The sequence below is a fragment of the Mauremys reevesii genome, linkage group 1 (assembly GCF_016161935.1).
Source record: "Mauremys reevesii isolate NIE-2019 linkage group 1, ASM1616193v1, whole genome shotgun sequence".
Taxonomy (NCBI): domain Eukaryota; kingdom Metazoa; phylum Chordata; order Testudines; family Geoemydidae; genus Mauremys; species Mauremys reevesii.
The window spans coordinates 61,028,598-61,041,905 of NC_052623.1; the positions used below are offsets into that span (position 1 = coordinate 61,028,598).

At 41.5% G+C, this 13,308-nt stretch overlaps 1 protein-coding gene across 1 annotated transcript; it reads left to right on the top strand.

The window, feature by feature from the left end:
- Positions 1-652: 652 nt before the first annotated feature.
- DLEU7 (deleted in lymphocytic leukemia 7) lies at positions 653-10,079 on the top strand. Its single transcript, XM_039545737.1, has 2 exons — positions 653-1,209; positions 8,704-10,079. The coding sequence occupies exons 1-2, from the start codon at positions 727-729 to the stop codon at positions 8,908-8,910; spliced, it is 690 nt and encodes a 229-aa protein (XP_039401671.1). The 5' UTR covers positions 653-726; the 3' UTR covers positions 8,911-10,079.
- The last annotated feature ends 3,229 nt before the right edge of the window (positions 10,080-13,308 follow it).

Sequence of the window (13,308 nt, forward strand, 5' to 3'; positions counted from 1 at the left end):
CTCCCTCTGAGCAGGAGAGTGAGGGACCATTACAACTATGTTTATGTGCCTTCTAGTTGTCAGATGGGGGCAACATGAATGAAAGCAATTTTAAACTACTGTGAATCCATTAATAATAGAGCTGAGCCTGAGCTGCAGAGTTCAGAACGAGCTCTTAACATCCCTGAAGTTTGGAGGTGTTTGGATGTAAGGTTTTGCTTCTGGCCCTACTCTCATTTTAAAATTACTCACTGAAACACATTGTAAAATCCTTCCTCTCCAAAGGGAGAGAGACTTTAAAAATTTCCTACACGAGTCCAAAATAAGTCTCCCTTCCCTCCCTCACCCCTGAAATGAGAGAGAGTTAATAGATCTCATCCCAGGAGAAACCATAAGGATTTATACCAACTAGTGCAAACACATTAAAAGAAATGTGTTACAAATTTAGGCACCCACACAAAATACAGTGCGTATGGAGGTAGTTCTCCAGAAAGGATAAGAAACCAGCTGCCTGTCTGAAAATGTACACATGAGAAGCTCCATGGAGCTTGGGTCCAAGAAATACAATGAAGGGCTGATCTTTTTAACAAGTGCTGAAATGAACCACACCTATTGACCCCAGGCTGAAGGGAAGGTGCAGGCGGCCACCCACTGGGGGAAGAGATAAGAAAAGGGGGGGAGGGGAAAAGGCCAAACAAGGTTTAAAAACACTCCATCCCGTGGAGGGGAAGAGAAGCAAGAGAGCTGATGGCCAGATCAGTACCTTTATTTGTCTCCCTCAACCACCAGCTGGTTGCTCTCCAAACTCTGCAGCTCTTGCACCACCAGCAGCAAGGTGAGGATGCCAGAGCCTGCCATCCCCACTACAAATTGGATCAGGCCTCTCCACCGCTCAGCACAGGTATGTATGGCCCGGCTCTGCATGACATGGGACTGGGCCTGGATGCAGCCAGGTCTAGTCGGGCTCAGGAGCAGGAGGAAGGCAGAAGAGCAGCAAGCAAAACCTCTGAGGAGGAAGAAGAATGTGGATCCCAGGCTCTTTCCAACCCAGGTGAGCCCAGGCCAAAGGATTCAAGACAGCTGGGCCCACCCAGGCCCCGAACACTTACACGGATTGCTGTGCACAGCGTGCTGTCCCGAATAGTAGATTCAACATCCCAGCTTGTCAGTGTGGAACAGACTCTCCTGCTCCCTCTGTTTCAGGAACATCCTTTTCCTATTCACCTAAAAGTAAGTAGTGAGAGATCAGAGGACTCTTGGCCTGGGCTTCCTTCTGCAAATGGGCAGTTAATTGCACTGTTCAGGACATCCTTGTATATGCTGGATTCCAGGGCCACCCGGGGAGGGGGAAGGGGGGAATGACACATGTGGGGCAATTTGCCCCAGGCCCTGCAGGGGCCCCCATGAGAATATCGTATTCTATAGTATTGCAACTTTTTTTTATGGAAGGGGCCCCCGAAATTGCTTTGCTCCAGGCCCTCTGAATCCTCTGGGCGGCCCTGCTGGATTCTGTCAGACTGACTGGAGCAGTTTTATTTACGTTAATTTGCAATGAAGTAATTACTCCAAATCATTTTAGGATTGTACAGAGTTTACAAAATAATTATAAAGTCAATGACAATCCTTTGTGCTAGCACCGCGGGGGTACTGGATACAAATGCTCTTTTGTTGTAGTTGGGGTTAGTGATGCTTTAAACCATAAATTAGGACGCATAGAATTTTTTTTAGGCGATATTTACATTTTCCACATAAAGCCTCAAACTCCCATGTGCTGTTCTGGTACCTGAAGAGCCCCAGTCAACAAATATCAAGAGACAAAGAGTGACTTGTAAGTGAAATGTCGATTTTCATTGAGTAAGAGAACCAGCGTATATGATTCCAGAATGACAAGTTATATTTATAGCTGAGATTTAGTGAACATCTGTAAGATGCGGTCCTCATTTTGCTGGTAAAAGGGTGGTGCATATTATCACAAGAAAAATTCTTGTGGCCCTTTGACATTCAAGAAAAAGCCATGCATAGGGGACTGGGTAATTCATGTGTGTGTGATAGAATCCATCACCTGCTAGTCTCTGGGTTCAAATTTGGTGCAGCTTGATTGTGGCCAAAAGTCATTACCTTAGGATGACTTATTATGTAAAATGAATTGTAGTCTCTGTCCAATTTTTCACAACAGATGTACACATCACAAAAAGCACATTTCACCCCAGTTCACATTCTTGTTGATCTTTCTAACAGAGGCCGTAAATCGAACCAATATACGGATGTCTCTACCCTTTCACCTTAGCAGGCAGACCCTCTAGGTGCAGATTGGCATTGGCAGGGCAGCTGGAGCCATATCTGTTCAGTGAAAAACCAATGTCAACATTTTCAGAAGTTGCTTCTGATTTTAGGTGCCTGAGTATTTGTGTGTCCAGTCTGAGACATGTCAGGGACCTGATTTTTCCAGAGGTGCTGAGCACCTCTGACTTCAACTGAAGTTGTAGCTGGTCAATACTTCTGAAAATCAAAACCAAAGTATCTCAAAAGTTGGGCACTCAACAACTGAGGCACCAAAAAAAAAAAAATCACAGGCTACCTTTGAAAATTTTGGTCTAGATTATTTCATTGTCCAGGTGTATTAATCTAAGACTTTTCACCAGAAATAAATTCACTTGTGGGGAGTAAGGAGTGAAAGAGGAAAAAGCCTTGTGTGAAGTGGAAAAAGTCAAGAATTAAAAAAAAAAATCAGCTGAAATGGGTAGACCTAGCATTCCTATGCTAGTGGAAAAACGAATGTACAATTGTTTATTGGAATGTTGTAATATTGACTTTCCAATATGACACCGTCATTGCTAATATGTAAAAATAAATAATATTCTTCATTAGCACAAATACTAACCAGATAAAATACATCCACCTCAAAGAAGGCTTTATTTTCTTTCTATTTTTTCCCAGAAGAGCTTTAATATCTGTGTGGGTGAATGTATATTTTAGATGCCACTGGGAATAACACTAACTTTGGATTCTCATATTACTATTCTGCTTGAAGTCAGGTTAGATCTTTTCTTCAGGGAATGCCCATTATCAGGACCAACTGAACACTGGGATTTTCCTGGGTCAGTTTCTATGGCTAGGTTAAATAAATTCTGTGGTGTGTTTCCATAAAATCTGAGTAATTTAATTAGGTCTTTTAGCTGTGAATAATTGCTGTAGGTTTTAGTTTTAAAACAGTTGGATTCTCAAGGTTCAGTTTACATGTTCATCCTGCCGGGAAATTTAGATGGAAAAAGCCTCTTACAACTGAACTTTTAGCTGCAGTTCTCAGATGAGATGGCCATAACCTCTCAAACAGAATAAAAATAGCAGCTGTCCATTCAGTCACACTTTCTACAGCCAAAACACAATCATTCTCAGAGCACAGAAATGCTCTTAAGTGCTAAATGGCCAGCTTGGTCTCAGTCATACCACAAATACATTCGTTACTTGCTACAGTTGATGCTCTGCAGGGCTGTTCCAGACAGTCCAGAAATGCATCTGATGGTATTATTTATATTTTTATTGGTGGTGTCAGTTGGAAAAAAAGTCACAGGTTGCTATAAAAGTGTCCCAAAAATATAGCTACATGTGGCTTGTGAAAAAAGATCCAAACAACTGGCATTCTAACACAGTAAAACGTGCATACTCCAGAGACTACCATAGACCTGAAAGCAATGCTTTCTCTAGCTCCCAGGATGCATCAGACGATATTGGCCTGGGAAGCCTGAGAGAAGTGGCTCAGTGTTAATTTATGATGGAAGGTTAAGCTCCTGTGAGAATTCTGATGGACCTTCCTTTAAGTTTGACAGGTCACTTACTGGCATCATGATCCACAAACAATATACTAGTGACTTTGGATTTCAGACATCAATGCTAAAATAATATGTTTCTCTACCCTAATTATACATTTCCAGGGTGAACAGATCAGTCAGTACAGTACTAAAAGCGAGAGATTTTGTATTTTGGGCAGCACTTTGCATGTATTTGAAAAGAAAACATAAAATGAAAAGATTCCTGAAATGGGAGTGTGCAGCTTCCCGGTGCTATGGGCAGGTGCAGACTTCATGACCACTGCTCTTTGATAACATCCTGCCTCCTGAGCTGGAGTAACGGAGGGGTCACTGAAGTGTTACTAACTCAGAAATGTATAACAAGATTGGATTGGACTAAACTGGATCTTAGCCAGCTGGAAATGGAATATAAATTATACTAGGAAGTTAAAATAACTATCACAGTTTCAAAACAGTTTTGGTATTTTTTAAAAAATAGTGCATGTGAAAGGTGGCAGACGGACAGTTCTGGATAGTGAGAACTGCCTGACAATGCGAGTTCCCCATGCCTCGCCACTGGTGTTCTGTCGCTAGGTGTGAGGAGGTCTCCATAATCATAAAGGAATAGATCCATCTTGGTGGACCTTTATGCCTATTTGTTGCTTCACCGTGTTAGATCTTCAACTGGTGTAAACTGGCATAGCTGCATTGAAATCAATGGAACTATGTTAATATACACCAGGAAAGAAGTGGGACTCTGTGCAGGCGTAAGGGGGTGCCCAGGGGGACCTCTTTGCAGAATCAAGGTCTGCATCCCTAGTCTCTCTGCTCAGACTGTCAGCAACAGTACCACTGTTTGTTGATTTTTGTTTTTCTGCTATATTGAGAACAATATATAGGGAACAGAACTGAAACCATATGCTCACTCAGCAGCCAAGAGATGTGACATCAGAAACTATTGACCTAGACTAGATTCAAACTGGAGGACTAGACGAGCTAGGCTCTGTATCCCAGCTAGTCCTCTTTAGCTATGATAATCTTTGAAAAATACTGTAATGCCAACACATTATTCACTCAGAAAATGGCCAGGGTGTAGTGCCAGCAACACAAGCACTGTGCTCTTTTCTCACATGATTTTCACCATTTTTTCCAAAGCGCCATAGAACTGATAGTTGTTGCAATAAAGTATTTGTAATTACACTTAATAAAATCCTATTTTCTGAAAGCTGATTTCTGACCCAAAGGGAAGGTTCTCTTTTCCCACAAAACAACTGGCTCTAGAGTAGATGATACTCTGATTCATAAAGAGTGGCTTAGTGGTGATGGCAATCAAAAAATTGACTTTCATCAGAATTCTTATAAAACAGCAACAGAATCTTTACCTGCCACCACACATTAAACCAATTAAGTGCGCACACACGCACTTTTTTTGGGTAGCTAATGAGGTTATAACATAATTCCCGTATCTTCTAGCAATGATTTTTCATTCTTACAGTAATTAATATGAAGATTGACCATGGAGAGGTTGCGCCAAAGTGCAAACTATAAGCATCATTTTAAGTTGTTTGGGTATATTTAAAATGTTGACAAATGAACAATTTTTGGTTTTATTTCTAACAGCATGGAGATCATTTTTGGAATTGTCTCCAGAATCACTATGAATTCAGTGAGAAAATAGGTACTCATGGCTACATGACATTAACAATGTCTTCACCCTGACGATTGCTCTGTACTCTGCATTTGTGCCTGCTTTGTTAGAAAGAGGCTATATGGTGGCAAACCACAGGATGACTGGTTTTAATTTTTTCACACAGTGACTTTATACAGCTATTAATAATTTCTTGTAATTTTTTGTGAGAGATGACTCATCGGAAACAATACATAAAAGTCTTCCTAAATATAAATGTTCTGAAACACTATGGTTGGAGGGACTTTAAGACGACCACCCCTACAGATGTTCCTTCGGAAGAAGTTGAGGCTTATTGGCAGGGAAGCTTGCATTATACCTCTTCTGAGGAGACAGGACTCAAATATTTAGTGTTGTCATTGTGGCACCTTTTACAAATGTGAAATAAACTCTTTTCAAAGGTGGGAGAGGGAAGAGAGGAAGTGGGGAAACCCCAAGAAAACTAATATGTTTTTAATTTTCTGAGAAATAACATTTCGCACGTCTATAATGCTTATATTTTCAAAATGCTTTACAAACATTAGCTAATTCTCTCAACATCCCTATGCAATAATGCTTACTTATGTCCATTTTATAGATGAGCAAATTAAGGCAAGGAGCTTAAAGCACTATCTTCCCTAAATATTTTACTGTGTTTAAAGCACAATGGCTCCCCGGCCATCTACTAATAGTGACTGGACTTGCCCATTTAAATGGGGCCAAACCATCTTATAATTACATTAAAAAACTTTACTTCAATTGTGGTTCTTTTCAAGCCCAGGCATTATGATGTATTATAATTTGTATTATGGTAGCACCTATAGGCCCCATCTCAATCAATACTGGTCCACACTAGAATTTGGCCAAAAATTTCCACCATTGCTTCAGTTCCACCAATGGTACCAGCAGTGATGGAAGCAGTATTATAGACAAGGCACTTGGTGGTTGCAGGCCTTTCAGCCACCATGTTGTCTAACACTGCTTACAGCAGATATAAACAACATGGTGGTTAAAATGCTAATGAATGCCAGCAACATTGTCTGCACTATTGCTACTACCAGTGGAGCTGAACCGGGGATAGTCATTGTGGAAAATTCTTGGTAAAAATGCCTGATGTAGACACAGCCACTGAGTCAGCAAAAGAGCAGACTGGAACTTAGAATCTTCTATATTCCAACTTCATAACAAATCCACTAGACCAGGCACTTGTGAGCACGCTTAAGAAAAAAACAATGTTCCTGACTGCAAACCATAAAGATCTACTTGATTTATCTATTTAACAGTTAAAAGTAAAAAAAGAACAGAACTAAACAGGCCTTATTCTCTTTAATGGTGTCTTGTTAAGGATAGCATCATCATAAACTAAATTACACTAGTAATTAATTAACAGTAATTAATACATTTATAATAGTGATCAAAAATAAAAGCTGTTCAAGTAGACATGTCCTACTGATTCAGCTCAGTGTCAAGTGATAAATATCCAAAGCACTCAAAGACTGGTTGAATATTTTAGGTCCTAATTTTAAGAGATTTAGAGATAGTGGGCCATGCAGTTCTTATTCTGCTGTAGCTCTGCCAGTGCCATGTAGGATATTAACTCATCTGTCTAAACATATGGGTCTTGACAAACAACAGCTGCAGGAAGGATATGCTCCTGCACTGAAATTGAAAACACTTCAAATGAAATCACTGCAAATATTTATTGTGTTAGTATTTTAATAGAAACTATGAACCACTTGAGCTATTGCTCTCTATCACTTCAGTTCACAGGTTTAGAACAGTGGAGCCCTAATACAGAAGGGCTTTTTTAGTAAGCACACTTTTCTATTTACTTCAGTTAGTATCCAGTTTTTTTTGAAAGGAGAAAGAATGAAAAATTTCATTTTCTGTCCTGTATCCCAAAGTTCCCATGCGCTGGAAACCTGGAAAAGCTGGCATGACTAGCTTGTTTACTTATTCAAATATATTAAGAGGTAAAATAAATTGCACTAGGGATTTTATATCTAGAACATTTCTGAATTCTACTAAAGGGAGCTTTATAGATCAGGATTCGAAAGGTGACCTTCAAAGAAACAATCAAAATATATTTTTTTTAAATGGTCATGCCTTAGTGCTCCCCAGTTTTCCAGTGTTGGGGACATTCCACAACGATGGAATCTCCGCACCTGCAGCAGACGTCCAACTAATGCCAGAGGACTTCTAGGGGGTCTAAAACCAAACTGGTTAGTTTTGCATTATTTTTGTGCCAATTGCTCACCCCTGCCCGCTTAGTGAGGCCATTCAGCACATATTTCAGTGTTCACTCCTTTTTGATGTTTTGTTTGCAGATCACCTTTAATGTTACCATAATGTAGCAGGTACTGCCTAGATTAAACACATTTGTGCAGTTTTAACAGGGCTTTATTTGAAATAATGGAGCTTTGGCCCATGAGGGGCTTGAACCTGCATTCCTTTAAGAATGACAGCTGATAACAGAGTCTAAACTCAGTTCTTAGAAAGCTAAAAGCACAAGCCTTTACCATTTCAGAGAAAGGATCAAGTATATGAATTAGAAGACGTAGCAGACTCATAAACCTCTTAAGTGGAGCAGCTTCTATAGGGGGACAAAGATCAACATTCTCCTACGGTTCATCTGGAACATTCATTATGTAACAAAACGAACACGAATGTTCCAGATGAACCTTATTATGTAACAAAACTAATACATTAACACACATGATGTTAAACACTACTTTGCACCAAGTGTAGACAAGAATAAATTGTGTTTAAAAAGCATTAGTGAGCATCCCCCTAGAGTTAACCATGTCCACCTAACTTTTAAAACATGGTTGGCATGGTCTACACTAGATGCAAAGTCATTTGGTTAGAACTGGTTAATTAGCACATTGTTCAACACAATGCATTTCCCTAGTGGACACAGGCCATGGTGTGGATTATACTTGCGGAGCAAGTTCTCAGGGAAGCCAGAGGGCCTTTTGGGTGTGCAGGAATATCAAAATCAGGCCAGAGACAGTTATCACAAATTAAACTACTAAAATTATGGTTAATTGAAAGATAATTTTTAATATGAAGCTGCTAAAGTTCAGTGGAGACTGGTGACATTTAAAAGCGGGTGGGTGAAACTGACACAAGGTTGCACATCATGACACTTTGCAGCAATGTGTAAAGATCAGAGATGAAAGTTCATGCTGAAGGTTTCTGTCTAGAAAGATGTGCTGTGTGTGGCTAAAGCATTACTTGTCATTCATTTATTTTTGGTTTGGCTTTTAGGATAGCGTTGAATTTAGAAACATCTGCAGTCATATGGCTTTACAGCTGGAGGGGCAGCGATTTGACAGAGACTTACATGCAGCACACCAGTGTTTGAGGCTCATCGTTGAGAAACTGATTGATTCACTTACAGTTTTCCCCTCAGATTTGTATGCCATAGCCCGAGCTTCACTGAGACAAATCCTACAAAACCTCCCAGAGATGTGAAACAGTCACACAGACAAGAATGACTAAGATGTGTAAGAGGTGATAGTACAACCCTACCTCTCAATTGCCTTCAAAATTATGTGTAGTTTGAAAGGGTGAATCTGAAGCCTCCACTCAAATGAGTGATCCCGTTGACTTCACGTGACTAAGGAATTCATAATCAAGAGCCCAATCCTGCAAAGTGTTGAGCACCCTTTGTCTTTCCTGGTCAAACTGGCATGAATGGGAATTGAGGGCACCTCCAGGAGTTGATCTGCGCCTTGCAGAATTGTGCCCCACATGAACAAGGACTGTAGAGTTGGACTCTAAAATTGGGACACACTGGTAAAAAGAATGGTGGTGGAGAAGAGGACTGGACCTTTGGAATTCTGTTAACCTACATCACTGTCAGTGAAAACATGTTTTCAAATCATTCTTTGTGCTAGTTTGATACTTCAGAGACAGAAAGAATGTAACTTTATCACCAGGACAACACATCTGAGAGGTAGGTTGTGTGAAGAGTATTTAAAGATAGCTTTAAAAAGAGACGCTCTCTAGAGTACTTTACTACACTGATCTGAAACAACTGATCTGAAGGGTTGCCAATTCAGAAAAGGAAAAAGGGGGAACATTTTTGGACCCAGTAGGATCACTGTTAAAAATAAATACCGGTAAATAAAAGCCCTCAGTAGTCAAGCACATGGATGCTAATGGAAAGCAGACAGAAGGGGCACAAAGTGTGGCCAAAGCAAATGTATTCAAAGAGTTAAACATATATTTGTGGAAATTGCTTTGCAAAACTCACCCAGCTTTAGTGACTGTACAGCACACAGGCATACAACTCTGCTCATGTACTGCCAAACCAGGAGTTTCCATAGTCTGAGGTTTTTCTGCAGCTGCATGTGACAGGGAGAAATTTAGCTCAATTTTTATCTTACTTGTGTATGGATGAAGGCATTCTGCACAGAGTACGAGATAGAAAATTGTCTCTTTCCATTGGCTAAGGTAGTGAATTTCCACATGATTACTTTCCACATGCGAATCTGTATACCGATTGATTTGCCATATTTTATATTCACATGAGACTCCTTTTAACACTACACTGGTGCCGGTCTCAGCTATAATTAAGGCTACATCAGCCCTTCCTTTATAAAAACACCTGTTTGGTTGTGTTTCTTAGCTTGAATAGAGACAGGGGCGGCTCTAGGCACCAGCAAAACAAGCTGGTGCCTAGGGCGGCAAAATCTAGGGGGCGGCAAAAGGCTGGGGCCCCAGCTCATCCTGCTGCTGCGAGCCGAGGAGCGGCCCGTCCCCTGCAGCCGAGGGGGGGCGGCAGGCTGGGCCGGCGGACCTGCCGCAGTCATGCCTGCGGGAGGTCCACCAGAGCCCCGGGACGACTGGACCTGCCGCAGGCATGACTGCGGAGGGGGCGCTCGTCCCGCGGCTCGGCTGGACCTCCCGCAGGCATGACTGCAGCAGCTCAAGCGGAGCCGCCGGACCCGCGAACCGTCCGCAGCCGCGGGAGGTCCAGCCGAGCCACGCGGGACCAGCGGTCCCTCTGCAGTCATGCCCGCGGGAGGTCCGCTGCTCCCGCGGCTCCGGGGCGCCTCCCAGGCATGACTGCTTGGAGCGGCCAAAAAGGTAGAGCCGCCCCTGAATAGAGACTTTTGTTTTGGGTTGAAACTTTGTCTATCATGGGTCAGCCCAGTAGGCTCAGTATTAGTTTATAAATTGGAAGAAAACTCATGAAAATGTATTTTCAAAGACAAAATTAAAAAAAAAAGCCTTGGAGTGTCCTGTTTGTGTGAGTCCCTTCCTCCTGTGACATTGCCCTCTATATGATTTTATGAAAATATGCAGTGACATGTGATCATGTCACCTGGTACTGGAATCCATCTTAAACCTGGTGTTTTTCCATTGAGAAGGAGGGGTGGGAACCCAGAGAGGGACAAAGGATCCCCGCCTTGTGCAAAAGATATATAAGGGGGTGGAACAGAACACAGGGAGCTGCAGTCATGAGAAATCCCCTAGCTACCACCTGAGCTGGAACAAGGACTGTACCAGGGGAAAGGATTGTGCCCAGACTAGGAAGGTGTCAGGTCTGTGAAAGAAGCTTATTGAAACATCTCTGAGGGTGAGATTTGTATCTGTATTCAGTTTCCTTACTGTATTAGGCTTAGACTTGAGTGCTTTGTTTTATTTTGCTTGGTAATTTACTTTGTTCTGTCTGTTATTACTTGGAAACACTTAAATCCTACTTTTTGTATTCAATAAAATCACTTTTTACTTATTTAACCCAGAATAAGTATTAATACCTGGGGGAGTAAATAGCTGTGCATATCTATCAGTGTTATAGAGGGCAAACAATTTGAGGTAAAACGGATTTATTTGGGGTTTGGACCCCATTGGGAGCTGGGCATCTGAGTGCTGGAGACAGAGCACTTCTTAAGCTGTTTTCAGTTAAGCCTGCAGCTTGTGGGGGACGTGGTTCAGACTTGGATCTGTGTTTGCAGCAGGTAAGCATGTCTGGCTCAAACCATGCAAGGGACTGAAGTCCCAAGCTGGCAGGGAAAACAGGCTCAGAGGTAATCTAGGCACATCAGGTGACAATCCCAAAGGCGGTTTCTGTGATCCAACCCATCACACCTCCCTTCAAGAAAAACAGAGGAGGAGGAGGAGGGACACATTTGTGGCAGTGACGCCCCTCCTTTGCACCTTGTGGAATATAGGGACTTTCAAGTAGATGTAATGATCTTCCTAGTAGTGCTAAGTTTTAAGGTGACCTGCAAAGCAAACCATGTATTATAGTTCTGTGTATCTTGTGTTAATAGCATGGTGTATTAGGTATTACAGAAAGGGGACAGAGGACTCAGGACATTCTGTGAGATGAAGCTCATGGAGTTTCTTCTAATGCTTGCCTCAGAGGGGAGGGATTTAGGGGCAGCAGAGTTGGCATGGGAGACGTCCCCGAAAGAGCCCAAGCTCTGCTCTTAGCCCTGCAGAACAAGGAGCCCTGCCCTGCGCTTTATGTGGTTTTCCTCATCTCTCCTTGCCAGCCCAGCTATCCCAGAAGCTACACTGGTGCTATCTGTCTCCTCCATATTGGTGTAGTATAAGCTGTGGGGACAAGGCTACTTGGATGAGCATTCTCTTGGATGGATATTCACACAATTTCCCCCAGTAATGAGATTCATTTACTGCAGCAGTATTGTTGTTTCTAATCAGTTTAACTTTCTAGGTCTCATACACTAGCGCAGTTCTACAGTGTTTGGTGACAAACACTAGAAGGGAGTGTTTAGAGCTGAACAGAGAGGTTTCTATTCTTTTCCATAAAAAGTAATTTAAAAGCAAAACTTACATTTTGGGTGTACAGTGCACATCAGGTGAAATCCTGGCCTCTTAGAAGTCAACAGCAAGACCCCTATTAACATCATAAGGTCAGGATAATAACAAATTTGTGCTGACATAACCAGTGATGACCGTACACACAAATGAGGAACTAAACAAGAACCACCATGTTGATTTCAGTTCCATTTGCCCGCTCGCATGCATGTGCACACACAAAATATTGACCAAATGGAAAAGAGCGAAGTTATTTGGGACAAAAAAATTCTTTTCAAGCTCCTAAGATACAATCAAGCAATAGAGGTTAAGATATAGTGTATTTAAAGAGTACTTAATAATGTCCTTTTGCAGGCATCACTGCGTATGATGAAAATTTCCAGAACACTTCCTTCCCCAAACACTCCCATTTAAAATGAATATTTGGGGTCAAGGTCATTAAAAAGAAAACACTATTACATTCTTTGAAATTCTGTGGGGCACTAGAAATGTAAAAGTCTCTGGGATCCTTTAATTTAAATTTGACTAAAATATTTAAATAAACACTTAACTTCACTGGGGCGGGGGATTAATTTTTCTTTCAAAACGCTTGCATAACTGAATCAGAGTACAATGATTTTCTTAAGCCCCAGACCTGCAAACACTTTCCTCACAGGAGTACTGAGATCAATGGGCTTGCACGTGTGTGTGTAAAGTTATGCCTATGCCTGTTTGAAGATCAGGGAGTTATTTAATAATGCATTACTTAAGGTGAAGTGTAGTAAAAATGAATAGCAATTGACATCCTGTTTTGGGAACCATAGCCTGCCCTCAATTGCAATGGACTCAATGATCTATTAGGCCTTTTCCATGTCAAACATCCCATTGTATATTGACATTAAACTTTCTTTTAGTTCCAGATCATCCAATCTTCTCAGATGTTAGAAGCAACCAGCTCTGTGTGGTGTGTCATATTCTCTAAGCAGTTGACAAAATTCAGAGCTAAGAGTGAATGGCTCTAAATATCAGGTCCTGCTTCTAAAATAAGAACCATGAAACCTTTGAAGTTCAAAAGAATTTGCTGCCCAAAAAATAGCA

Excerpts from the sequence above, each read along its gene's own strand:
- DLEU7 (XM_039545737.1), top strand. The coding sequence starts at position 727 with ATGGCCAGATCAGTACCTTTATTTGTCTCCCTCAACCACCAGCTGGTT. Across the intron at positions 1,210-8,703 it reads CTTTTCCTATTCACCTAAAA|GATAGCGTTGAATTTAGAAA; the intron begins GTAAGTAGTGAG and ends TTTGGCTTTTAG.